Below are 23805 nucleotides of genomic sequence, written 5' to 3'. Positions count from 1 at the left end.
GTAGGATGCAGCAGTTATGAGTCTTTGCAGCCACAGCAGGCACTGCGATTCTCCAGTGGTTTGGCTTCGCACCCAGAGGTGCAGTCCACTGACTTCTAAGACAGATGGATGCTGATAACATGCTGATGGTAGACCATTCATCAGAAGCCCAATCATTACATTCTCCCCTAACTTCAACTCCTGGACTCCACTTTACGAGTAGCAACCCCCTGCTGTTAAAATAATCCAATCTCTAATTTGCCGGCACTTGGACTACTGAAAGCAGAAACCACACTGCACAATTAATTTGAGAATTGAAGTATCAAAGTTTCATGCATTTTTTCTGACCAAATGCAACTTTTATCACACAAGATAACAACTCTTGAAGAAGAAGAGGAGGAGTTTGGATTTGATATCCCGCCTTTCACTCCCCTACAGGAGTCTCAAAGCGGCTAACATTCTCCTTTCCCTTCCTCTCCCACAACAAACACTCTGTGAGGTGAGTGGGGCTGAGAGACTTCAGAGAAGTGTGACTGGCCCAAGGTCACCCAGCAGCTGCATGTGGAGGAACGGAGACGCGAACCCGGTTCACCAGTTTACGAGTCCACCGCTCTTAACCACTACACCACACAGGCTCTCGTGGTGCAAGCCTTGTGTGCATTTTGCGTGAGAGGAAACCCAGATATATGTTCTCTTGTATTATTAAAAGTTTGTGCCAAAACCCACCTTTCCTATTCTGAATATGAGCGCAGAGATAAACACAATTTAAGCCGACAACATTTTGATGTGGCTACCAGAGAAATGCAAAAATTAACGTTGCAGTCGTTCTGCTGATGGCATGAAAGTCTACGATTTCAGTCTTTCCAGCCTCAACCTGCCGTTCTTGTCCTGAATTACAAAGAGTAACGAGTGAACCTGTTTAATGAACAACTTTGTCATGTTGCTATTTGCCTTAGTCAGAGGCAAAAATGTGGCACCTATAAACTTAAATGAAATCCCGAGACTGATTCTCAAAGCGGTTTGTAACTGGAAGCTGAAGCTGAAGCAGTGCTTTTGAAGACTAGACTGTCTGATTTTAAAGGCTGCATTCCTAAAATTATGTTCAAGCTTGTACTATATTAGGATTGCCGCCTCAGGCTCCCCTGACGCTCTCCCCGTACGCTCCTGACCAAGTTCTTTGAGGATAAGTCTGCCATAGTTGTGTTCCCCACTGCTGCTAATCCTGGTGTGAAGGGGGAAAGAGAGTGGGGAAGAGGATAAGTGGGAAGCATTAGTTTTGTACGGCCTTCTCCTCCTTTCTTCTGGCAGTTGGCTCAACGCAGTGCGAGTATTGCCTTGGAGCAAGTAGGAAGAGTAAATAAGCATGAATCAATCAGCTTTCATGGCTGGCTTCTGATGATGCTACAAACACAGCCTTGTGCCTGGAACTCAGAAAAAAACTGAAGCGTATTATAAAACCAGCTTCACATTTCCTCCGAGACACCAGTTTACAAGCATGATTTAATAGCACACAACAGCACAGAAATTACTTAACAGGAATGTTTATTTTATATAGCAAAACTCATTCAAATTATTTCAATCTTGAGCAATAAATAGGCACTTCAGTAAGACTATATATTTACAATGGCAGTCTGAATGCTAGGAATCATTTCAGAGTGTGCTTCTACTACAATGGGTGGGAGATGGCAACTTCTTAGAACCCACTGCCAACATGGATTATAACAAATCCAGTGAGTATTTTGTTTTTCAATTATTCATAGAAAATTTAATCCTGATTAAGTATCCTTGGGCAGGAATTCATGGGTAGTTGATGACTGAAACTAACATTTATTTGAAATGCTTCTGTTAATTTAATCTGTGAATATGGCTTAATTATGATTGAATCCTCAATGTAAGAGTAATGAATTATATCAGGATTAAAATTCTAGTGCTGCATCACATACCCCCCCCCCAAGTTTAGGAGATGCTAGCCTGCTGTTTTTATAACCTTAACAATGCCAAGTTTTTGTTTTTTAAAAAACAAAACTCGAGTTAGTCCATCACGCTTATGCTCTTGTAACATTTGTCACAAACATGGTGTGTAAAAAGCAATTGGTAATCAAGCTGAAATCTGAACTGCATCCAAATCTCAAGGCAAGGAAGTGTTTTTTCTTTTCGTTTTCAAAAACACAAATAATGAGTGCTACAGTTTGCTGTAAACATTTTACACTGGTTTCCTGGACCTATTACAATTTTCAAGTCCTTTTAAACTTCTGCACAATTTGCACTGTTTCAAAGCAACTTTAAACCAATATACTATTTTAATTCCAAAAGTGGTCTATGTGATCCATTTATGCTTGCAGTTATGACAATTTGGATCTAGTTCCAACATAAGATGAGGCAGTTTTTAAGTGAAAACACCGAGGTTAAGAATTTTCTTTGACTTCATCCAAGATGCTTGGTCACCATTTTTGAGAAAATCTGCCTCATACCTGCACTCGTTCAGCTCCGGCAGCAGTGTAATTCTGTATTTTGATTGTTTCTTTTCTCCCAAAGATCCTCTGTGGTGGATTCACTGCTGAAAATAGCTGCACATTTCCAAGTCTTTATTGCACATTTGTCAATGGATCTCCCAGATGCATCTCAGAAATGATGCCGACTTTTATGTCCAGATGCTACAGTAAGTGGCAGTGTTACTGAAGAGAGGGAGGACACTTCCCAATACAGACTATGAGAAACAAAGAGTCGGTACAAGAGGACCATGGAGAACAACTGGCAGAGGATGACGCCTACGGTAATGACCTAAAATATGAAAGGAAAAGAGAACAAAGAACAGAGCTTTGTAGGAAGAACAGAATATTCACCTGAAATTTACTGGACCTACCCAGAAATTCAAGTTTAGAAGTTCACCTTGGGAATTGCCAGATCTCTTAAAACACAATTTTATGTAGTCTTTCATGGGATCTCTTAACGTCACAATTCTAAAGCTGCCTGCATACATTACGCACGTGAAGGGGCAACACGGATAGGAAGGGACTGTGCAGTTCCTTCTGGCCCCACCATTCACGTTTTTCAGGCTTTCCTGGGTCTTGCACAATTAGAGTTCCAGGATATGAGGAAGTCTACATGCACAGATTTCCCTGCCTCAAGCATCCACACTAATACATGACTGGTGGGGCCAGGGGAACTTGATGTGCTGGGTGAAGGGAAGGGGCCCCACAACTCTCCTCTATACATGTTGCTCCTTCATGTGGAATGATTGAAGGGGCTACAGGGGGGGAAATAGATTCATAAATTCCCATTACTTATCAAAGTTTAACAATCCAAAGTCTTGCATACAATTAAGCCTTCATTCGGTAACTGACTCAAGTTTTATTATGCTGTATCTACCTACCTTCTCTCGCTGGTAATCTCTTAACATTAGAGATATGGATACAAGACTTGGGTGACACAAAAACCACAGAAGACAGCCCTGAAAGAAGAAGGAAGACCACTATCAGCTAAGGACCATCTCCATCTCCATCATTCAGCCCGGACACTGAGGTTCTTCTCCGAGGGCCTTCTGGCGGTTCCCTCACTGCGAGAAGTGAGGTTACAGGGAACCAGGCAGAGGGCCTTATTAGTAGTGGTGCCCACCCTGTGGAACGCCCTTCCATCAGATGTCAAGGACTTAAACAACTACAGTGGTACCTCAGGTTACAAACGCTTCAGGTTACAGACTCTGCTAACCCAGAAATAGTGCTTCAGGTTAAGAACTTTGCTTCAGGATGAGAACAGAAATCGGGCTCTGGTGGTGCGGCAGCAGCAGGAGGCCCCATTAGCTAAAGTGGTGCTTCAGGTTAAGAACAGTTTCAGGTTAAGTACGGACCTCCGGAACGAATTAAGTACTTAACCTGAGGTACCACTGTACTGTTTGGTGGCTATGGTATCTGGACATTTTAAGAGTGCTTATCCAGAGACAGTGGGGAGATCCTGCTTAGCCCTCTGTGACTTCTAGGAAGCTTTTAGAAGACACTTAAAGGCAGCCCTGTTTAGGAAAGTTATCAGCAGCAGCAGCATCATGTCAGTACTAAAAGTCACTCTGTCCATTAATGGATCTCTAGTTACATATTTTCATTTTCATTTCACACATTAAAATACGTTCTGTAACTTACCAAGTGCTCTTCTGCATCAAGCCATAGAACATTATGAGAGTCTTGATGTGTAACATCATACCTTGCTTAACCAAACCCTATGTATGTATGTACTCAGAAGTGAAGTCTCACCGTGTTCCATGGGGTTTACTTTCAAGTAAGTGCATAGGATTGTAGACTCGGACTACAATCCTGTATACAATAACTTGTAAATAAGCTCCATTAAGCACAAGAAACATTTGTAAGTACATATGAGATTGCACTGTTTTATTTTCCTCCAAACTAGTCACTGCATTCAATAGCGCTCTGGAAGAATACATTGAGTTTCTATATGATGCACATACCTTTGTGAAAGTGATATAGAATTCTCTTTTCAGTGTGCTTCTCTCAGTTCGGATGATCTGGTAAAGTCCGCAGCCGAGCGACAGAGCTAGGCAAATTCTCAAGCCAATGAGAAGCCCGCCTGCTAAACTTTGGTGTGAGTGGTAGCTGTGATGATTTGTATCCTCAAACTGTTCCCAAATTAGCAAAATGCCCTGCAAAAGAACAAGGAACACAATTAGAAGATAGTGTCAGATGGATCTTTCTTCATATAACTTTGTACAGTATAAAAACAAAATATGATGGCCCCACATTGTTAGTCTGGGCAGTGGGGAGAGAGGAAGGAGGAGCAAAAAGAGTACAATTCGCTGAAGGCCTCTTCAATAAAACTGAGATTCTAGTCAGCAATATTTTTTTTTAATACAATCTTTTTAGGATGTGAGGGGGTCAGGGGTGGACAAAAGTTCAAGCACTCCGTTTGGGACTGATGTGGATAATTTTGCCTCAATTATAGGGTCCCAATTCAGTGGCAGATTCCATCTGTTGACAACACCATGCAGGCTTCTATGAGGTGCGACAGGCACTTGCCAAGAGAACTCTGTGAATGGGCTTTTTAGCCTTAGGAGAAGAAATAAACAAGCATTGGTTTAGAAATAATTAGAAGTATGTCGGAGAAGGAAACCTTTCACCTGTGCCCATTTAGCTTGTTTGTTTAAAAAGTAATATAATCTTTCAATATTCCGTATTTTCCCCTGTATAAGACTAGGCTTTTTCCCTAAAGAATAATATCAACATAGGGGGCATCTTATACATGGGGGCGTCTATAAGATGGAAAATACGGTACCTGTTTGTGTGTGTGTGTGTGTGTGTGTGTGTGTGAGAGAGAGAGAGAGAGAGAGAGAGAGAGAGAGAGAGAGAGAGAGAGAGATATCTCAGAAAAATTAAATGGCAGACAACACTTATCATGGCTGGTGTGCATATAATACAGGTACCAGCTCAGGGCCACATGTTGTAATGGGGTTCTCAAAGGCATATGGCTGAGAGGTGAGAACTGTTTTTTTCTGCTGAATGCCCATCGATATATGAAGCACAGAGGGCCAATGAATGAATGAATGCTTGGAGACATGTCTCTTCATTCTTTGGACCAGGGGTGGATAAATCAAGGCCTAATCCCATGGCACCCTGAGTTCATACAGGTAACAAGGGAAAACCAGGGAGTTAAACAGAGAGAACAGAGCGGTAAAAAAAGAGAAATAAAAGAGAAGCAGTGCCATCTACCTTTGGTGCCAATATGCGGTCTCCCACAGATTACCCTAAGGGTGTGAAGCCCTTGAAATAAAAGAGTTTGTTCACCACTGCTCTAGACAATAGTCCAAGAAGTATATTTTGCCAAAAATGAGAAAGAAAAGAATCCCGTCTATAGGCTGTCATGAAATCTTTGGGTAACTGATCAGTTGAAACATTGCATACCTTCCCACCCCCTAAAAGGCATGTAAGATTCATATGTGAAATTTTCCTCACAGCTTTTGAGAACATTGGCCTTTTCCTTTCTAGTGATGAGCTGGACAAAATAGTTACCAAATCTTTATCTGAATTTGATAGAGTTGCTGGGGGATGGCGAGAGATCAATTACAGTGGACCCTCTAGTTACATACCGCTCTGGATACGCAACTTTCGGGTTACAAAAGCAGCAAACCCGGAAGTGTATATACTTCTGGGTTTCGCCGCGCGCAGAAGCGGCACCTCTGCCTACAGACTTTTTGGGTTGCGGACGGACCCCCGGAACAAATTTAATTCATATCTGGAGGGTCCACTGTACTTTGGCCACTAGTATGCCAGTGCTGGTATGAAGAGAAAAACAGTTTGCCTGTGGCAGCGGCGGCAAACATGATGCCCTCTAGACACTGGGCTACAAATTCCACCATCTCTGACCATTTGCCATGCGGTCAGGGACTGATGAGGATTTTAGTCCAACCACATTTGGGTGGGTGAGGGGGGCAGGCTGGCTTCCCCTGGCTTAAGACAGCAAAGGAAGTTCATGATTAAGAGCAGATTTGAACGAGGGACTTCCCATTTCACACTTTGGGCTGATGCGGTATATCAGTGTAGCTAAAGGAGAGACTTTGAGTGACCCTGGAAATACTTAGCCATCAGTGAGGATTTAGAAAATGTACAACCAGGTACTCAGGGCTGCTACTTTTTCAGGACCTTGGTATTACATTAAATCCTCTGCAAGAGCTCTTCTGAAGAGTTTTTCAATCATCTGTATCACTACCATCGACAGCAGCATTTGCAGTCTTTCGGGTTGGATCATTATCACATCATATGCTTATTAATGTTTCTTAATTACCCCCCAAAGCACTTCCACAGTAAATCAAACACCCAGCACGAAAACAGACCTGTGTTACCACGACAGCTATTGCAATGGCTGTGGATGTTGGAGTGGAATCCCACTGGAGAGGTTTACTCTGAGATTTCTTCATTCTCCCTATTGTCCATCCCATGCACAAACTGAGCAACAGATAGAGCATCTGCACCTGAGAGATTATGTCGCACACTAAGGGGAAGAACATTGATATAACTGAATTGTCTGAATTACGCCACCAAGAAAAACCTCTGTATAAAATGGCCTGTTGTAGGGCTGTACTTCTGCAAAACATACATAAGAGGTCAATTAACACTGTTGTAAACACTTCAATATAACTAGCGGGATGATCTAGCCTAGATAAATAGCATGCATACTGACCAGCACTCTTGCAGTGTACAAATTCATTTAAATGTTGCTTCCTGTATACACTGGCTTTTCCCTCAATATTTAGAGCCTCTGCTGTACACAATGTCCTCTAGTAGAGGAATGCAATTTTCATAATCTAGACCAGACTTCCCCAACCTCGGGACCCAAGATCTTCATCACCCCCAACAACCGGCCATGATGTTAGGGAAGGCTGGTCCAGAGCTTTACTGTGGTTGTCACTGCAACCACAGCATGGACAGTGTGCAGGGACAGCCTTGCATGGCTTTTAAACCTATTTTTGGAATGCTTAAACCAGAATCAGATATATGGAACGCACAAGGAAGAAGGAAAATGCCTTAAAAATATTTCTGAAATGAGAGGGACAAAATGAAGGAGGACCATGATTACATGCTTATGTTTTCCCCCTCTGTACACGTCATCTATCCAGAGCTGTTCTGTAGGTGTCCAGAAAAGCATCTTTTTTTTAATAAAAAAAAAGTCTACATCACCGGATGCATCCAGTAGAGTGGTACCTAGGTTCTCAAACACCTTGGTTCTCAAACGCCTTGGTTCTCAAACGCCTTGGGTTCCCAAATGCTGAAAACCCAGAAGTAAGTGTTCCAGTTTTCGAACGTTTTTCAGAAGCCGAACGTCTGATGCGGTTGTCAGCTATTGTTTCTGGGGCACCTGCACCAATCAGAAGCTGTGCCTTGGTTTTTGAACATTTCAGAAGTCAAATGGACTTTCGGAACAGATTAAGTTTGGTGCTTTTGTTTCTGCCATTTATTTTGCGTTTTTGTTTTCGAGGCTTTTTTGGTTCATTTGTTTTTGTGACTGTGTGGAACCCTGTTCAGCTACTGATTGGTTGTGCGACTGCGGAAATGGATAAAAGCCCCCCATCCAAACAATGACTATCATCAGTGCAGGTAAGAATTTTTTTAAAAACCTTTTTTTATCATCTGCAATACTGTCTTATTTAATAGTACAGTACATTGATTATTGCTTTCATTTTATGGATCAATGGTCTTGTTAGATAGTAAAATTCATGATAATTGCTGTTTTAGGGGTTGCTTTTAAAAGTCTGGAACGGACTAATCCATTTTGCATTACTTTCTATGGAAAAGTGCACCTTGGTTTTGGAACGCTTTGGTTTTGGAACGGAATTTCAGAACGGATTAAGTTTGAGAACCAAGGTACCACTGTATTTGCCACACAACAGCAACACAGTCACCTTTTGTACACTGAAGGTCAACAATTGCAATAACTAGGGACAGAAATGTGTTTTTTTCCTTGGCACTTGCAGGAGATACACTGGTTTGCAATTAAGTAAGTTTCGCCGCAACAAAAGCATTGGCTGCTCCAATAAACACTGCACAGTCCTCCTGGAATTACAAGAGCCCCAGGAAACAGCACAGGATTGTGAAAATTGTACCCAACAGATTTTACGCAATATGCTACAAGAAAAATTAAATTAAATTAAAATCAGCACATGTAAGGGTGGAGTCGTGTTGGCATATCTTGAAATAGTAAAGCTGTCAGGTTTAGCTTTTGCTGCAAGAAATTCAGCAAAAGCATGCATGACTGTATGGAGACTTGAGTCTACAACATCTGGGGAAAATGCACACCTCTGTTGTGAGGAAGCAAGAGAAAGAATCTGGAAGTGAGGAAAGGAGCAGTGGCAAATCACAGAGTGGGGTCTAACCTGTGCCACGTCTTTACAGGAATATTTGCACAAGAAACTGTCTGCCTGGAACACCCTAAGGGGGGAAATGAAATTTGTTTAGCTGAAGCGATTTAACTTGTAGTTAAGCTGCAATCCTATATTGACTTATATGAATGAAGTTTTACTGATTTCATGGGGCTTAATTTTGAGCGGAATGCTTGAGTGGACTCTAACACTGTTCTAAAAAGCGTATCTATTTTTAATAAATAAGGGTAAAGAGCCCCATTTGCTGCAGGGGCTCCTTCAGTCGCAGCCAGGAATTGCAACTCTGTTCAAGGACAGGTTTCTAGGTGTGGCTTAAATTTTTTATCTAATATTTTAAACCACTCTGACTTTCCAACAGACTCAGCATTTCATGTTACACAAGATATATTAACATCCAGATAACGTGCTTCCCTAAAACCAACGTCCTCATTTGTGACCAGTTCAAAGAAAGCAAGATATACTTACGCTCTGCAAGGCTTCCCATGAAAGGTGCTCCTACTCCATTTTTAGAGTAACTAAAAAGGAAAAACAGCTTGATAAATTAGCAAATACTAAAGAAATATGCATCATAAAAGCATAAACCGATTGCAAAACACAACCACCACTAATACTATTTTTGGATATTAAAAAAAATGGAAATAACCTTGTAAAAGCTTTAAGAATACATAACATGAAAATCAGCTGGGTTTGCCTCCGGCTTGTAAATGATAAAGGAAATGGGCAAATCTACTAACATATAACTATTTTGCATTCCGCACAGAAGCTCCAGAATTCTGCTTTTCTCATACGAATTTCTGTGAAGCAGATTTGACTTCTTAACAGAAGAGGCTACGCTAGCGGTGCACAGTGGCATGCAAATTGGGTTGATTTGGAGGTCTCCTGCCTCCCAAAATGCAATGCCAATTCCTCCCATCATCCTGAGTTGGATTAGCTGCTGCACATAATGACCTTTCTCTGGACCATAAAGAAGGCTGATCGCCGAAGAATTGATGCTTTTGAATTATGGTGCTGGAGGAGACTCTTGAGAGTCCCATGGACTGCAAGAAGATCAAACCTATCTATTCTGAAGGAAATCAGCCCTGAGTGCTCACTGGAAGGACAGATCCTGAAGCTGAGACTCCAATACTTTGGCCACCTCATGAGAAGAGAAGACTCCCTGGAGAAGACCCTGATGTTGGGAAAGATGGAGGGCACAAGGAGAAGGGGGCGACAGAGGACGAGATGGTTGGATAGTGTTTTCGAGGTTACCAGCATGAGTTTGACCAAACTGCGGGAGGCAGTGGAGGACAGAGGTGCCTGGCGTTCTCTGGTCCATGGGGTCACGAAGAGTCGGACACGACTAAACGACTAAACAACAACAACAACTGCATTGTACAGTGGTACCTCGCAAGACGAATGCCTCGCAAGACGAAAGAGTTTTTCGTTTTTTGAGTTGCTTCGCACGACGAATTTCTCTATGGGCTTGCTTCGCAAGACGAAAACGTGTGTGTTTTTTCCTGCATTTTTATGATTTTTTGTGACCATTGGGGCACTCTGCTGTTGTTAAAAAAAAAAGATTTCTGGGTTTGGATTTCTGTGTGGTGGGTGGCTGGGGGGGGGGTCAGGGAATTGTTTTTGAAGGTTTGGTGTGTTTTCTTGTATTTCTTTGCAGTTGGTCTGCAGACTTTGGGGGACTGTGCTGTATGAAAACTGCAACCTTTTGTAAGTTACACTTTAAAACATTTTTTTGGTTTTCTTTTCTATTGTTCCTTCAATTTTTGAAATGCTCTTTACAGTATGTGTGACTTTAAAGAGCACTTAATAAACTCTTTTTGTACCAAATTTGGCTTTGTTTGGACTTTTTTTGACCATAGGAACACATTAATTGATTTTCAATGCATTCCTATGGGAAACCGTGCTTCGCAAGCCGAAAAATTTGCAAGACGAAAAAACTCGCAGAACGAATTAATTTCGTCTTGCGAGGCACCACTGTATTTGCTATTTTTCTTTAGGTCCACAAGTTTTGCAACAAGTGGGGCTATCCAAAATGTTGCCTGCAGAACACTGAAAAGATGGCGGTTGTTTTTTGTGGAAGTGCAGCAGAAGAAGACTTTCAAAAACTTAAAAGCTTTTGTTTACTTACTTTTTTAAAAGTGTTTTTTAATTGGAGGGCAAAAGGGCAATACATATATATATAGAGAGAGAAAATGCACTTGATTGAATTTATGTAACTCTTATTACATAAAGGGGAAATACTAAAACAAAATGTCAATACTATTCTATTCCAGAGTGATAGGCCTCAGTTAGGGGACGTGGGTGGCGCTGTGGGTTAAACCACAAAGCCTAGGGCTTGCCGATCAGAAGGTCGGTAGTTCAAATCCCCGTGACGGGGGGAGCTCCCGTTGCTCGGTCCCTGCTCCTGCCAACCTAGCAGTTCAAAAGCACGTCAAAGTGCAAGTAGATAAATAGGTACCGCTCCGGCGGGAAGGTAAACGGCGTTTCCGTGCGCTGCTCTGGTTTGCCAGAAGCGGCTTAATCATGCTGGCCACATGACCCGGAAGCTGTACGCTGGCTCCCTCGGCCAATAAAGCGAGATGAGCGCCGCAACCCCAGAGTCGGTCACGACTGGACCTAATAGTCAGGGGTCCCTTTACCTTTACCTAGGCCTCAGTTAAGAAGTTAAAATGCAGCAAATCTAGAGGAACCAACAAGAACGACAATTGATCAATACATCTGAGTTGAAAGGAAGCTGAAGCATGTATGTTTAACTACAAGAAAATAAAATTAAGGTGGAAGAACACCTTAAGAACAGCATACTTAGGCTTTATAGTGGAAAGTGACAACAGCTTGTTTCTTCACCTGTTTCCAGCACTGAATGGTATTCCCTACTATAAAACCTAAATGAGCTCTGCTAATGGTTATTTCCTATCTCACTCTTTGGTACACAGAACAGTGGATGATCATCTATCGGGGATGGTGTAAATATTAGGAGATAGATGCGTTTCCTACACACCCACACACCAGTGTTTCCTGCAGCAAATATGTATTACGTAAAGTGTGGGAAACATTCACACCTGTGAATGCATATGGAGACTCTGGCGAGTCAGGGTTCCAACATCCATTTACATGTTTGTATGTCTTTTATGCTGTTCTAGGAAACAGCAGTATAATACCGTGGTATCTCGGGTTACAGATGCTTCAGGTTACAGACTCTGCTAACCCAGAAATAGTACCTCGGGTTAAGAATTTAGCTTCAGGATGAGAACAGAAATTGTGCTCCGGCGGCACGGCAGCAGCGGGAAGCCCCATTAGCTAAAGTGGTGCTTCAGGTTAAGAACAGTTTCAGGTTAAGAACGGTCCTCCAGAACGAATTAAGTTCTTAACTCCAGGTACCACTGTATTGCAGTATACGTAGCAAAAACATTTATTGTGCAAAGCAGGGAGCTGCCCTAAGATACATGTAGCCTACCTTTGCACAGTTGTTCAGGTAATAGTAATAATAATAATAATAATAATAAATTTTATTTATATCCCGCCCTCCCCAGCCGAAGCCGGGCTCAGGGCGGCTAACAACAATAAAACAATACAAAAGTACAACACAAACAACACTCTAAAATCATTCATTATAAAATTAATTAAATTCAAGCCACTGGCCACCATTGGGCCAGAGCTCTGCGAAGATTGCCGAGGGAGGGAGTCAGGCTGTGCCCTGGCCAAAGGCCTGGCGGAACAGCTCTGTCTTGCAGGCCCTGCAGAAAGATGTCAAGTCCCGCAGGGCCCTAGTCTCTTGTGACAGAGTGTTCCACCAGGTCGGAGCCACAGCCGAAAAAGCCCTGGCTCTAGTTGAGGCCAGCCTAACTTCTCTGTGGCCTGGGACCTTCAAGATGTTTTTATTTGAAGACCGTAAGTTTCTCTGTGGGGCATACCAGGAGAGGCAGTCCCGTAGGTACGAGGGTCCTAGGCCGTATAGGGCTTTAAAGGTTAAAACCAGCACCTTAAACCTGATCCTGTACTCCACCGGGAGCCAGTGCAGTTGATATAGCACCGGATGAATGTGATCTCGCAGCGAAGACCCCGTAAGGAGTCTCGCTGCAGCATTCTGCACCCGCTGGAGTTTCTGGGTCAGTCTTAAGGGCACCCCCACGTAGAGCGAGTTACAATAATCCAGTCTGGAGGTGACTGTCGCGTGGATCACAGTGGCTAGGTCAGGGCGAGAGAGGTAAGGAGCCAACTGCTTAGCTTGGCGGAGATGGAAAAATGCCGCCTTTGTTATAGCTGCAATCTGCGCCTCCATGAAAAGGGAGGTGTCGAAGATTACACCCAAACTCTTAACGGACGGTGCTGGCACTAACTGCACCCCCGCAGTGTTCCTGCAAGTTCAAAACCTGCTGATCCCCTGTGCTGGGGCAGACCAGCACCCTGTATTTTGCTCTACCACCCCAGTGTGGTGATTTGCAGAAAGAACATTTCAGATTCAATCTGAAGGGAACAAAGGAAGATGGGTAGGAATGGCTTCTGGGTCAACTGCGGGCAATGGAGGTTGATGGAGGCCGCTCACTCTGAGCGGGCTGATTGCTGTGAGGAAATGGGAAGGGAGCACTGGCAAAGCACCTTCTCAAAAAAGCCCAAAGGAAAAGTTCGAATTCCAAAGGGTCCAGGAGTGTCAAAGGACGCTCTCTAGGAGCTCCCAAAGCTTCGGAGGGAGTGGCTGGAGCTCCAAGATCAAGCACAGATACACCCACAGCAAACTGCCTCAAGAGCTGCCATTGAAGCAGCGACTTCTCCAAATACAGTGGTACCTCGGGTTAAGTACTTAATTCGTTCTGGAGGTCCGTACTTGACCTGAAACTGTTCTTAACCTGAAGCACCACTTTAGCTAATGGGGTCTCCTGCTGCCGCCGTGCTGCCGGAGCACAATTTCTGTTCTCATTCTGAAGCAAAGTTCTTAACCTGAAGCACTATTTCTGGGTCAGCGGAGTCTGTAACCTGAAGCGTATGTAACCTGAAGCGTTTTTTAACCCGAGGTTAAACCCACTATAAAAGAAATTCGGACCAATTTGACAATGTAAATTCCTTTTTGAAACCTGGGAAGGTCACTACCAAAGCAAGACCAGGGATGGGGGACCTGTAGCCCTCCAGATGTTGGACTCCACCCCGCATTTGCTCCAGGCAGAATCACCAATGATCAGGGACGATCACTGTCAAACAACATCTGGAGAGCCATAAGTTCCCCATCCCTGACACAGACAGCACTAGACGTGGAAGACCAATGATGTTACTTGGTATGGCAGCTTCGTATGCCCAAAGGCGGAGGGTTTAAAGTTACCTTGAAAAATGCAGGTAGTTAGCAAAAGCAGAAGCGGCTTGCAAGAGCAGAACAGTCGACAGAACTTTTAACACAGTGTGCATAGGCCCTGCTTTTTTAATCGTCTGCCACAATGTCTGAGCGTATATGCAAGCAGCGACGAAGTAGGCCAGAACAAGCAGGAAGAAGAACTCATGGAGGCCTGCAAAGAGAAGAAGGACCTTACGTAATATTACTTAGATATTTAATGTCCAACCCTTAAAAAAACAAAAAAAAAATCCAGAGCTAAAAATAATGACAAAACACAGTAGCAACCTGACCAGATAAAATTTAAATTAAGAACAGAAAACTGAAAGTACCAGTAAGGGTGCTACAGAAAAAAACTCATCTCTTGTGTGCAGAGATGAATCTATTGAACGGGGGGTGGGGGGAGTGGTCCCTGCAGTACGTTGCTCCAAAGCAGGGTTATTATTAATATATGCTTATATACTGAGTAATTTGAACAGATAATTGCTAGCTTGGTTTTTTTTAAAAAAGGCTGGAAATGTTTTTCTATTAATAAATAGAAGCAAGAAATTACAACTACTGCCCCAGCAGATTGTAAATACGGGTTGGTGTGGGGGATTCCCTGGTCTTGAATGGGGTAACTGTGCCCCTGAAGGACCAGGTGCGCAGCCTGGGAGTCATTTTGGACTCACAGCTGTCCATGGAGGCGCAGGTTAACTCTGTGTCCAGGGCAGCTGTCTACCAGCTCCACCTGGTACGCAGGCTAAGACCCTACCTGCCCGTGAACTGTCTCGCCAGAGTGGTGCATGCTCTAGTTATCTCATGCTTGGACTACTGCAACGTGCTCTACGTGGGGCTACCTTTGAAGGTGACCCGGAATCCAGAATGCGGCAGCTAGACTGGTGACTGGGAGTGGCCGCCGGGACCACATAACACCGGTTCTGAGAGATCTGCATTGGCTCCCAGTACGTTTCCGAGCACGATTCAAAGTGTTGGTGCTGACCTTTAAAGCCCTAAACGGCCTCGGTCCTGTATACCTGAAGGAGCGTCTCCACCCCCATCGTTCAGCCCGGACACTGAGATCCAGCGCCGAGGGCCTTCTGGTGGTTCCCTCATTGCGAGAAGTGAGGCTACAGGGAACCAGACAGAGGGCCTTCTCGGTAGTGGCGCCCGCCCTGTGGAACGCCCTCCCATCAGATGTCAAAGAGATAAATAATTACCTGACATTCAGAAGACATCTTAAGGCAGCCCTGTTCAGGGAAGTTTTTAATATGTAATGCTGTACTGTTTTTAACACTGATTGGGAGCCGCCCAGAGTGGCTGGGGAAACTCAGCCAGATGGGCGGGGTATAAATAATAAATTATTATTATTATTATTATTACTGTGCTCGCATATATACTCACAATACCAGCATAACAACACTGGAAATGCTGGAATATTGTCATTAATTATGTTTGTTACCTGTCCCAGGTCAGGCTGCATCTAAAAAGATAGTACAATACAATTATGCTGATATGCCCTAACCTATGTTGTCGTGTGCTACCTTTCAAGAGCATTGCAACCAATTTATTTCAAAGAACCAATTAAGATGTGACCAAAGAATATTTTGTTCCTTCACCAAATAACTTAATAGTTTTTAAAATAACTGTTAACTATAACACCAGTATTTCCAGTGTGATGCTGGTACTATGAATATTGCTTACAAGCCTTGGGGACAGATGTTGCATTTTCTTGTTTCTGTCTAATAACAAATAATTTGCAGCCTACTTTATTTTTACTAAGCCGGCAACCGTCTCTGTTGAAATTACTAAGTATATATGCAAACACACGTGCCTTGTCAGAAGTGTCTGAAACTTACTGTGCTCAGTGACAAGAATCTAGCCTTTGGGTAAATGTAGCTCCTCTTTGCAGTCATGGAATAGAGCGGACTTTGCAATACAAACATTATACGTTTGCCTTGAGGATATGGCATTTGTGAACAGTGCTCTCAGCTCAACAAATCTGTTTATACGAAGACTTCTTTGTTGCTGTTGTAATGTCTTTTGCTAAAGCAGTTGACAAACACTGAGTGACTGAAATGTTTCAAGCACAGCACACACAGAAGTATAGTAAATGCCAGGATAGTAGTATATGCATGTCAGTCACTCCCAGTTAATGCCACATCCATTGTGAATGAGCATCAAAGCCACGCTTCACACATGAAACATTATTGCTTCCCAAGGGTGTGATTCTGTGAACCCTAGCTTGAAAGCATCACTGAATTAATGGGATTTACTTCTGCATAAACTTGTAGAGGTTTGCACTATAAAAAGTGCTTCCCATGCACTCATATCTCTATTTTTCCTCACAATACCAAAAAGAGAGTTTGAAGAGGAGGTTCTCAGGTGTCTGTTGGCAGACATACATTTCTCTTCGTATACAATGCTGGACATTCTGCAAACACCACGTTTTCATACGGAACAAAAAAGCTTCCACTTTTGCTTTAGACTTGCGGACACAATTGACTAACCGAGATTTTACTGTGCCAACATTTGAGAGGCTGTGCAACAGATGTGTGAAACATTCATCTTACCACTAGATGTCATTGCTGCAACATTTAAAAGGCATAGCCAGTCCACAATGCACTTATTTTCAGTTTTGAATGAATGATGTTCATGTTCTATGGTGTGTAACATGAAGATGAATTAAAGAAACCCGGTCCCTGAATTTCTCAATATTTTATTTTCCTTTTATACTTGTCTGGATTTTTTTTTTCTGTGTAAGAAGTAGTCATTTATCTCTGTTACATTGTAAATTCTTAGCCCATTCAATGAACCGCAAATAACTTTCTTTAAAACAGTGTTTGCAGTCAGAACTAAAATGTCATATATATTAACAACTAATGCTAATTATGTAATAATGAAATTGAAGTGGTTGATTCTATTAATGTGTTACTGTATCTTCTGAGACATCACAATTAGAATGCACCAAAAATGGAACTAAGTAGACACTTGGGGTAATTGTCCTGGATTTTGAAAAAAAAAAGGAATAAAAAACTGGGTGAACCCTAACCTATTAGGGCAAATTAAGGTTATCAGACACTTCAAAGTCATCGTTATATGACTAATCCTATACTTTTTCCAAGCAAGTATGTTTTCCTCATCCTATAGATAACTGGATAGCAACATCTACTGTATGTATACAATTTAATGGGTTATTTTTGCCTGTCACTTCCCCAACCAATTTCCTCCAAAGTCCAGAAGAAAGATCTTACCTGATTCCCCTGCGCTAAAGTGATCTAAAGGATTCCCTTCCGCATCTGGATTTAGTAACACCATTTCAAATTGAACTTCCTCGGATTCAGAGTCCTCATAATTCACCGCACAGGTAAACTTGTCGACATAAAACACATACCATGTGTCAGGATACGGAATCTGGGACACAGTCAGATTTTGTTCTGTGCTATTCAGGTGCACTGCAAAAAGGAACCAGACTTGAATAAACTCAGAAAGCTTTGACTTACAGGACATAAAACAAGGCTAGAAAACAAGAAACTTTTCAGGTTAGCTATGGCTAAGGAACGCACAAGCAGTTTTTGCCAGATGCACATGCATCAAGGTGGTTTTTAGAAAACAGATCCATATGATGCATTTGTTACATGTTTTGGTGCGCATGTACCCCTTAAAAACCATATGGTGCAATGCATTCACATGTTAAGCAGTTTCAGTTATCTTTTAATTTCAGTAGGAGGCAGTTAAGCATGTGCATAACTAACTCCTTGCAATCAATGGGATATAAAAGTGCAAAGCTGTGCTTAGATTGTGATCATAATGTTTGGTCTTAGTTCAAATGTTAATTCAGCGGCATGCCTTCAGCCCCAAACCACATTCTCAATTCGCTACTTGTCCATGGTAAAATCTGGACAGGCTGGGCTAAAGGAAAAGGGTGGGGGGGAAATCTAATTATAACTAGACTTGTTCATATAAATGCTCATATAAATACACACATGATACTACAATAATGTTTTTAGTATCTGTTCTATTCAGTTATATAATTATACTGTCCTGAGATATAATTTGCACGTCTTTATTTTGATCAATAAAATTAAGAATGATCATGATTAGCACTTCTTTGATAATAACTGTAAGAGGAACTTCAATATTTTGTACATTAAATATTTGTGCTCCACAAATGTTATATTAAGCTTTAGATTCTGAATTGCTGACTTCATTTTCAATGAGCCTGTAATTGGACCATGGTAGCGTATGGGGAGATAGGATGATACAAATGACTTAATTTCCCCATAAACTAAACAACACTGCACGCTTATTCTATGCTAGTTTACTTATGAACTAAATATTAACACTCAAGATATTATAAGACAAACCACAATTAAGTGATGAAATTTGTTTTAAACCAGCTGTAAAGAGAGAGCAGTCTACAAGTATTTTGAAGCGATAAAATGTTTAAGAGAGATGAGAAGCAAATATTTAGAAAACAAACAGACACTTTGTGCAATGCAATTCTATGCGTATCTACTCTGAAGTAATTGCCACTGAGTTTAGAGGAACTTGCTCCCAGGTATGTGTATATAGGACTGCAGACTTATCCATGTACCTTAAAAACTCAGACATTATGCCAGCAATGAGGAACTTGGGGTCCTCCAGATCTTCTTGGACTACAGCTCTCACCATCGCTGACAGTTGGTCATGCTAGCTGTGGCTGATGGGAGATAGAGGCCTAAACATCTGGAGGAACGCACCTTCCCCATTGCTGCCCTAAAGCTCTTGGCATGGGATGGGAAACCTGTAGCCCTCCAGATGCTACTGGACCAGCTCCCATCAGCCCCACCCAGCCAGAATGGTCAAAGGTCAGGGATGATAGTTTTATCTGGAGGGCCATAGGTTTCCTACTTCTGAATGTGAGCATAGTCCAGGGGTGGCCAACTCCCAAGAGACTGTGATCTACTCACAGTGATCTACCTCTTTTTTGGGGGTTCAGGTCCAAGTTCTTGAGCTTTTTTAGGGGAGCCAAACTTGTTGAGCTTTGGGGGGAGCCAGTGATCTACCAGTGATCTACCACAGACATCCAGTGATCTACCGGTAGATCACAATCTACCTGTTGGACGTGCCTAGATAGTCTATACCTGTAAGAGTTTGGAGATCTCCGAGAGGAGAATTAATATCAGCTTGGATTCTAACAAGTTCATGGTAGAAAAGTTTCCTCCTCCTAATTGCCCTCTAAATCCCAACCAAAATTGTTTAGGAAGGCTCCTGATTTCCTAGAGAGGGGTTTTGGTGGAATAATGGGCTGGGAACTTATCTTAGGATGCAAGCCATTTTTTTCAATAATTACAAAACTTTTCCCCGATGGATTATCATGACAGTTTTGATACTTCCCAGATTAAAAATGGTGGTCACAGAGTGAGCAGGCTGCTTTCTGGATGGGGAAAGGGCAGCTGACATGCTGCTGTGTGCATTTTGCATGTGCTGAGCTGCTTCTTGCACATGCGTTGCCGTGCATATTTTTATGTTATGTGCTATTGCACATGCTTGCTCATGACACAGTTCAGCCTGCTGCTGCATTACTGCATTACTGTGTGGATGTGCTGTGCATTGCTACTGCATGCATATTCCCCCAATATGAAAATTGTGGCTGAAAAACCACAGGAAAGTGCATGTATGAAGGCTAAGTTGCAATCAGGCACAATATATACTGCTTGCATGGCATGGAAGTTAAGTCTAGGTACCTTGGCTTACAATTCCATGCCTTTCGTTTACATGAGCAAATTTATAAACACATTAACTCTTCTCTTAGTTTTTTCTTCATCCTAAACCTATTGTTCAACTGATGCATATAATAAGCTATGAACTGACTCAGTATATTTATGACACCCACCGCCCATTCGAACTCACTTATCAGCTGAGCTTTGGACAATCTCTCTTTACAGCTGTAATCCTGGTGGCTTTCTTGCAGCTTTAGCCATTCCTGAGCTTGAAAGAGGTGAAGCTTGGCTTCTTTTCCAACTGCTGTTGCTACATTGGTGATTCTGACATACAGAAGAGCACAATCACCTTGATATTTAAAAAGAAGTCAAAGTCTATTACACAGATAAGGACGGAAATAAAGGAGAAATATTATCTAGATGGCAGAATCGCCTCTTAATGCAAACTGCTGCCAAGTGTTCATTTTCCTACCAATATATAGGTCATCAAATAGTTGTATTAGATGCCTGCAATTATTTTTCCAGCTTACATCAAGGCACAAAAAAATCCAAACTGTGAAAATGCTCTACATTGGGCTGCTATATATTTATCTTAAAATAGGATTGTAGAACCTAGATTTATTTGGGGAAGGGCACTTTGGACATTCTGAGGTGGGTATAAAAAATGTTTTGGATTGTCCCTGCTGCAGAATGTTATTTATACAGCAAAGTGATTTCAGTTGGCTCAAATCAGACAGCTAAGACCTAGGCTGAGCGACTCAATTACACCCATGTACACACTGGATCTCTATGGAAGCAACCCTATACATAAGACACTGGCATAAAGCAAGCTGGTATAACTTAAAATAGGGTAAAATTACACCAGAATCAGACTCCATTCAGCAGTGGGGCTGCAGCTGGCTGAGCCTGCCTAAGTCTGGCAGAGAGAAAGCAATAGTTGTTTCACTTGTTTTGCCTTTAACTTGTTCAGGCTTAGGATCCAGCCTAAGTCTCTGCCCTCTGCCCCTATAGCGCCCTTTACTTTGGGCCTATGATTACTGGGGCAATCTCATAACTCCAAACTAGCAGAAAGGAGATGCGACTAGCAAGGCAATGCTTGTCATCTGACAGCTGCCTGCAGGATAGATAGCTCAGTCAGTAGAAGAGCATGAAGCATTTTATCTCAGGGTTGTGAATTCGAGCTCCACGTTGAGCAAATAGATTTCTGTATTGCAGGGGGTTGGGCTAGGAGACCCTCGTGATCCCTTCCAACCCTATGATTCTATGACCCTCCAAAGGGGAAAACAAGAAGCCATTCCAACAGGAGAGAAACTCCTGCTGCAACAGCGCCATCCTCCCTCTTTGACAGCGAATGCTGTTTGTTAAAAGTGGGGCATGCAAAATTTAATTGCTTACCTAAGATATATAAAAAGGGAAAGGACCCATGGACAGTTAAACCCAGTCAAAGGCAACTATGGGGTTGCGGCGCTCATCTCGCTTTTAGGCCAAGGGAGCTGGCGTTTGTCCACAGACAGCTGTCTGGGTCATGTGGCCAGCATGACTATACCAATTCTGGTGCAACGGAACACCGTGATGGAAACCAGAGCGCACGGAAATGCCATTTACCTTCCCGCCACTGCGGTACCTATTTATCTACTTGCACTGGTGTGCTTTCGAACTGCTAGGTTGGTAGAAGCTGGAACAGAGCAACGGGAGCTCACCCCATGGTGGGGATCTGAACCTTCAGCCGTCTGATCGGCAAGCCCAAGAGCCTCAGTGGTTTAGACTACAGTGCCACCCACTTCCCTTTACCTTTACAGTCACTTATATATGCAGGACTAAATGGTCTAAACCACTGAGCCTCTTTGGCTTGCTGATCAGAAGGCTGGAGGTTCGAATCCCTGTGATGGAGTGAGCTCCTGTTGCTCTGTCCCAGCTCCTGCCAACCTAGCAGTTCGAAAGCATGCCAGTGCAAGTAGATAAATAGGTACCGCCATGGCGGGGAAGGTAAATGTCGTTTCCATGCGCTCTGGTTACCGTCACGGTATCCCGTTGCACCAGAAGCGGTTTATTCATGCTGGCGAGATGAATGCCGCACCCCATAGTCACCTCTGACTGAACTTAACCATTCAGAGATCCTTTACCTTACCTATATAGGTGAAGATATATATGGCTGCAAGATTAGCTGAGGTCCAGACACAGCCGTAGCTACAGGGGGAGCCAAAGGGCGGTGGACTTCAGGGTGGGGCGGGTCTCAGAGCCCCCTGGAGTCGGAGCAAACCCTTGTCAAAAGGGCGCATAACGCGTGGAAAGGGGCGCAAACAGCAGGAAATGCCCTGGCATGGGATCCCTCGCATCCCTCCTGCTCCCAACCGAAGGCCCTGCTGCGCTCGATCCCGAGCTCGGCGCGCATAGAATAGCGCTGCGCAAAGGCGCATAACGCGTGGGATCCGGCGCAAGCAGCAGAAAAGGCCCTGGCACGGGATCCCTTGCATCCCTCCGTCTCCTCCCAACCGAAGGCCCTGCTGCGCTCGATCCCGAGCTCGGCGCGCATAGGATCGCGCTGCGAAAAGGCGCTGGGCGGGATCCTCCTCCGGGCCGGGCAGCGCCCCGCTTACCGTGGAACTGGAACTGCGCCGCCGCCTGGCCAGCTCCGGCGGCCGCGCTGGAGAAGCCGCCCCGGACCGTCTTGGCCTGAGCCGCCGGCAGCCACGCGGCGCAGCACAGGGCGGCCCAGGAGAGCCACGGAAGCCCCATGGTCGTTCCCTCGGCGGCGGCAGCGGCCGCCTCAGTCACCGCTTTCTCATCCCCGTACCACGTCTACAACCTCACGGGTGGGCGGGCGGGAGCGGGATTGACCGCGGAGCTAACCAATAGCGTTCTTCGGATCGGCGGGGTGGGCGGGGTCGGCCGATAGAGACGGGAATACTTCCGGCCTGCCGGCCGTTTGATCGGCGCGCGGCAGCGGTTGCTAGGGAACGAGCTCTCCAACCGCGTGACCCGGCCGTGTTTGGCGAGCCTGTTGATTGGTTGCTGGGTGGGTAGGTGGGCGGGGAAACTTCCAAAGGAGGGCAGAGGGTGAGGGAACGTGGCGTCAGAAGGGGGTCGTGACGTCATAGCCGTGGGACACGTCTTATTCACGAGTTATGATGATTATGGTGATTATTTATTGAATTTCTATACCCCGAGGTTTCAGGGCGGTTCACAGAACAAAATCAAAAGATAAAAGCACAAAATATATAATCAATATTCGTATTTTATTTTATATTCAGAATCAGAAGAATATTTTATTTGCATCAGCCACTAAGCAATAGCAGTTACAGAAAGGTAGCCGTGTTGGTCTGCCATAGTCAAAACAAAAAAAATTTTTCCCTTCCAGTAGCACCTTAAAGACCAACTAAGTTAGTTCTTGGTATGAGCTTTCGTGTGCATGCACACTTCTTCAGATACATTTATCACATTTCGTGTGCATGCACACTTATCTGAAGAAGTGTGCATGCACACGAAAGCTCATACCAAGAACTAACTTAGTTGGTCTTTAAGGTGCTACTGGAAGGAAAAAAAATTTTTTGTTTTAAGCAATAGCAATAAAATAAATTGTACTGAAGAGAGGTAAAAACTATACGTTTTGCAGATTTACATCAATAATCAAATAATAGATCTTATTCTAACTGCTCCCGCTAAAAGCCTTTCAGTTTTTGCTGTCACCTGATCATCTTTATCTGCTAAAAGAAAGTGCTAAAAGAAAACAATGGTGTAATAACTTCATTCCTCAAATCTTTACAAAGAGTGCAAGCCAGAAGCACATGAGCCACTGACTCAATACTGCCATCTCCACAGGGACATAACCGTTTTTCCAGTAGAATTTTGAAACTATAGGGAGTCAAACCAACCCCACTAGCCTATTTGCCTAACCTGCTTTGTTTCAGAATTAAAAAGATTTGCAAAGGGTGCCAGGAGACCTCACTGCAACGTAC

The 23805-nt window shown here is 43.4% G+C and overlaps 1 protein-coding gene across 5 annotated transcripts; it reads right to left on the bottom strand.

Moving 5' to 3' along the window:
- Positions 1 to 1018: 1018 nt before the first annotated feature.
- Positions 1019 to 22666, bottom strand: GPR180 (G protein-coupled receptor 180). 5 transcript variants are annotated; one of them, XR_008329980.1, is made up of 11 exons: positions 22447 to 22666; positions 20040 to 20198; positions 17399 to 17599; positions 14160 to 14340; positions 9320 to 9369; positions 8849 to 8903; positions 6812 to 7061; positions 4436 to 4627; positions 3353 to 3430; positions 2451 to 2760; positions 1019 to 1201 (listed from the first exon to the last, which is right to left on the bottom strand). XR_008329980.1 is itself a non-coding variant. In XM_053384568.1 (10 exons), exons 1-10 carry the CDS (start codon positions 22583 to 22585, stop codon positions 2602 to 2604), a joined length of 1464 nt encoding a protein of 487 aa, XP_053240543.1. In that variant the 5' UTR covers positions 22586 to 22666; the 3' UTR covers positions 1505 to 2601. The 5 variants fall into 5 exon arrangements, 4 of the variants coding, with proteins under 4 accessions (XP_053240543.1, XP_053240546.1, XP_053240544.1 ...); XM_053384568.1 differs by lacking the exon at positions 1019 to 1201 and having other exon boundaries at positions 1505 to 2760; XM_053384571.1 differs by lacking the exon at positions 1019 to 1201 and having other exon boundaries at positions 1505 to 2760; positions 20023 to 20173; positions 22447 to 22534.
- Positions 22667 to 23805: the final 1139 nt, after the last annotated feature.

This window comes from Podarcis raffonei, chromosome 4 (assembly GCF_027172205.1).
Source record: "Podarcis raffonei isolate rPodRaf1 chromosome 4, rPodRaf1.pri, whole genome shotgun sequence".
Lineage (NCBI taxonomy): Eukaryota > Metazoa > Chordata > Lepidosauria > Squamata > Lacertidae > Podarcis > Podarcis raffonei.
This window is presented reverse-complemented; position numbering and strand designations above follow the sequence as displayed.

Bases quoted from the DNA above. Each gene is read 5' to 3' on its own strand.
- GPR180 (XM_053384568.1), bottom strand. From the start codon at position 22,585: ATGGGGCTTCCGTGGCTCTCCTGGGCCGCCCTGTGCTGCGCCGCGTGG. The intron at 8,904-9,319 runs GTAAGTATATCT...TTCCCCCCTTAG, and splicing joins CATGGGAAGCCTTGCAGAGC to GGTGTTCCAGGCAGACAGTT. The intron at 4,628-6,811 runs GTCTGTTTTCGT...GTTCTTTTGCAG, and splicing joins TAGCTGTCGTGGTAACACAG to GGCATTTTGCTAATTTGGGA.